Source organism: Pteropus vampyrus, unplaced genomic scaffold, assembly GCF_000151845.1.
Source record: "Pteropus vampyrus isolate Shadow unplaced genomic scaffold, Pvam_2.0 Scaffold182, whole genome shotgun sequence".
Lineage (NCBI taxonomy): Eukaryota > Metazoa > Chordata > Mammalia > Chiroptera > Pteropodidae > Pteropus > Pteropus vampyrus.
Window position 1 is genome coordinate 1,321,404 of NW_011888963.1, and position 4,113 is coordinate 1,325,516.

A 4,113-nucleotide genomic window follows, 5' to 3' on the forward strand; every position below is an offset into this window, starting at 1 on the left:
AAATAAAATAAAATAAAATAAAATAGAATAGAATAAAATAGAATGGAAATAGGACTGTCTTTGACTATTTCTACCAGCTTGGTACAACCTGTGGACAATCAAATATGAAAACTAATAGAACTATGAGAAAGGATTAGTTTGTACTAAATTCAATTCCACCACATAGATAAAAGGAAAGACTAAAAGAAAAATGGAACAGGTCCCAGATGCCAGCTTAACAGAAAATACAGTTGCTATTAACTGTGTGTGAGCCAATTTATCCATTCTCCAGTTTGGTTGGGAATGAAAAGTAGCAAGGCGTGAGAGGCTGTTGGTCTTACCCAAACAATATGGTGAACTGTATAGATGTCACTGTCTCCCACGTAAACCCGGATGGCTCGAATGGTAAAACCATAGTTCTTCCCTGAACTATGGATGACAATGGGCTGATGTGGACTGGCAGAGGCCACAGAAGAGTCTCGGCTAGGAGAGGAATCCCGTGAAGAAGAAGGGTCCGAGGACAGGGAATGGGGAGACATTGGACTTCCCAGTGGAGAAACAGCAAACATATCTGCAAAAAAAGTAGCCAGTCATCAAAGCTGATTCTGGTCACACAGACATACATGCAGCCAGCCCTCACCTCAGACCTGCTGGGATTGGAAGCATGGTTGCAAACCGAATTTATTTTTTTTAATGGAAAAAATGAAGAAGAAATAATATAAAAATATTTCTATTAGTAACTATCATGGATTTCAAAACAGAAGCATATCCGGGAAACTTTAAAAGTGTTTCAATTTTAGCTAATTTTTCAATTATTATCAAAAGTTATAATTTCTTAGTTTTCTAGGCTAATTAAAACACACATAAAACTTAAGTACTATCTTGTTGTGATATTTTTATTTAATGCATTTTATTTTAATTAAAGAAACAAATTATAGCTGTATGGATTTCAAGTCCACCCTCACAGAAAAGACTAGACTATAGTAAAAGATTCTCAGGCTCCAAATCGTGCCCGTAACAACCTTAATGTGGCCCTTTTCAAACATTCATTGCCAAGAAGCAAATGTTCAATTTGCCAGCTGCTTTTTACATTATTATTGAATTACCGATTTGAAAATTTTGATCAAGAAAGCACTGAAATAGCAACTTCTTTATAAAAGAATCACTCCTTATTACTATGGTTACATTTGATTCTCTTTATATATTACCTGTATTTATAATAAGGTTTTTGAGAGGATAATGCAGGTGAAATGTAGAAATTTTTAGAGGAACTCAGTTATTATTACAAAACACCAATACTACTGTTTTCCTTCTTTTATAAGCAAACATTCTTTTAATTCATAGCTAATATCGCTGTTCCAGTTATGTGAATCTAAACAGATCTTAACTGTTAGGTGAAGTGTGTGTATATGCTTGAGAAAAGAATAATCTACAAAGATGCTGAGGTTTAAATGTGAGCTCAGCTGGAGCCAGGCTACAAAGTGCCAGCGCTACCAAAGACTCACCAGTGTGGTGGGTAGCATTGTGGCCACAGGAAGCTCCAAGTACCCAAACCATGTTTTGCTCCAGTTCTGATGTCTGTCCAAAGTAGAACAATGAGCTAAATGTATCACTATCCATGCTCCTTCAGTCTCTGACTTCATGTGGCATCTTGGTGCTCTTTTGCTGACTACTTTCTGTCTAATCAAGAGCCCAGGTGAAAAGACACACAGTGGTGGGCAGGGAAATTCAAAACATGCAAGCAAGAGGAGGGAGGACAGGGTGGATATACAGACCAAACCGTAGAAAAGCCAGGCCTGGGATCCATTACTTCATGACGGTTTCCCTTACCTCCTGAATTGCTCTATTTTACCAAGATGTGGGCTTTCTCGCCAGCTTTCAAAAGTGAGCTGGACCACATTGCACTTACCTCCTTGACTGCAGCTGCAGTGAGGCTACTGCATTCGGGTATGAATAGTCCCTCAAACTACCGGGGACAGGTGTTTGTTTTATTGTGCTGAATGGGACACCTCCCAGAAAACAATGCGGTAGAGTGAGTACTACCCCTAAATGAGCATTTGTTTATAGCTACTTTCTTTTTGCACAAATTTGAAATTTCAAAAATGTAAACAATCCCTTTTATACATGGTCTGTATTCTTCCAAATGCAAGCCATCTGCAATATAATTCGATTGCCACTTCCATTCTCATGCTGTCATGTGAGTGAGAAGTCATAACCATGAGGGTGTGTATTTCATCTTTGCTAGTAGAATTACTATAGACTTAGTGAGTACTAGAGACACAACCAGGTTGTGCAAAAATACTGCAATTCAAGAAAACTATAATTAAGCCCAATTTTCTAACACAGGGCAGAAAATGATTTGACTACCAGTAGGAGGAAGCATAGCTCAACAGACAGGGCTGGGAAAACAATTTCAGTGCTGTCTGTGACTCTCTGCATCCCCAGAAATAAAAAACTTATGTTCTCTGTGTCTATTTCCTCATTAATTAGATGAGAAAAACTATACTTAGCTTTCCCACACAGATGCTGTAAACAGCTCTGTAAAGTATATAAATGATGCATAATCTAGAGAAGAAAAATTATTCAGAGGAGGAACATTTATCACTTAACTTGAGGGTAGGGGAGGAAAAAAAGAAAAAAGGAAACATATAAAAGCAATAATGCTTTGTGAAAAGAAGCCTGCCTCATCTCCTGATGCAGAAAGAAGGGAGAAGAAATAAGACACACAAGCTCTCTGGGAACTCTGGAGGGCCTGCAGGGAGCTCTAGAGAGCTGGGCTAGGCACCTTTGCAGCTTCATGCAATCTTGCGTCTCAATCAGCATTCCAAACTGGGGGCGGGGGGGAGGAGGCCACATGCACAAATCACACAATTTCATGCGAGTAGATATCTCTCTACCTCCTGGGATCATGAGGGACAGAGCACTGGCAGAAAGGGACTTTGTGACTTTCCCCGAGATTTTCTTTTTTTCTGTACTTTCTAAGCGCTGCCGAGCCATGTGAGAAGCGGGTTCACTGGATGGCTTTGAGGAATTATCTGTACTGTCCACACACTCGCTTCGTCCATTTATCTGATCCAAGTGCTCTGAAAAACTGCCAACTGTACAAAGAAGAAGGGATAAACACGTTCAGGAAAACAGGATAAGAGAGCTGGCAAAAGGGGAGAAGAGAGAGAAGAAAGGACAAACGCTGGGAAACATATTCCCTCACGGCTCACGAGTCCCTGCAGTGTCAGGCAAACATTAAAATCACATGATGGGTTGAGAAAGGTGACGTGGAAGAGGAAAAGATGAAAAAGGTGTCCATTCAGGTTTCATTCCAGTTGTATACAAGTCTGCTAATTCTCAATCAATGACTCCATTTAACTGGAATAATTACTTTCTAGAATCTACATTTTATAACCCTTGTAGAGACAACTTTCCCCCACCTCACCATGAAAGGCCATGTTATGAACCAAATATCACTTTATGAATAACTTGACTACCTACTGTATATGATAACAATGATCATAATTAGCAATGCTATTAATAATGGTTTTTGATATGTGGACATCATTTAATTACTTCATGTAGACATATGCCTATGTCATCTTCTACCATCTTCCCAGGACACATCTCATACTAGGCTCAGGTATGTAACTTCTAGAAAAGTGCCTAAAGCGTCCCCTTTGACTTCTCACACCTTTCACTCTAAGCTTCTTCTAAATTTCAAAGGACAAGAAAAAGGATATTATTTTGGCTACATTACTCAATAGCTCCCTAAATCTTCCTGGCTTTTAATCTAGACAGTGGCAAATGCTGATCTGCCCCGAAGTAATTAGACTAGGAGGAAAATCCCCTTTCCTTTAAACCAGCCATGCTTTCTTTATTTTTAATTTTATTAACCTTTAATGTAAACTAGAAGTTTTTTTTAAAGTTAGAAATTAGGACTTCCTTCAGCAGAGTATCCTAAGAGAATATAACCACATAGGAAATGCAGAAATGGAAAATCACTGATGTCAGTCTTGTGACTGCACAGGCCAGGAGTAAAAAGTTCTTGAGCAGAGTGACCTGCTGAGTGCCTCAGAGAAAAGCCGAATGGCCACTCATCCCTTTTGGTTCCTCCTACTCTTTCTTTCACAGGCTATCAGTTTTTCT

General features: G+C 39.1%; 1 protein-coding gene across 1 annotated transcript in view; it reads right to left on the bottom strand.

The window, feature by feature from the left end:
- The window catches only part of MAST4 (microtubule associated serine/threonine kinase family member 4), a 158,413-nt gene that overhangs the window by 18,067 nt on the left and 136,233 nt on the right, over positions 1–4,113 (bottom strand). Inside the window, 2 exon segments of the mRNA XM_011371060.2 lie at positions 321–550; positions 2,877–3,077. Coding sequence (XP_011369362.1) covers positions 321–550; positions 2,877–3,077 — 431 coding nt within the window.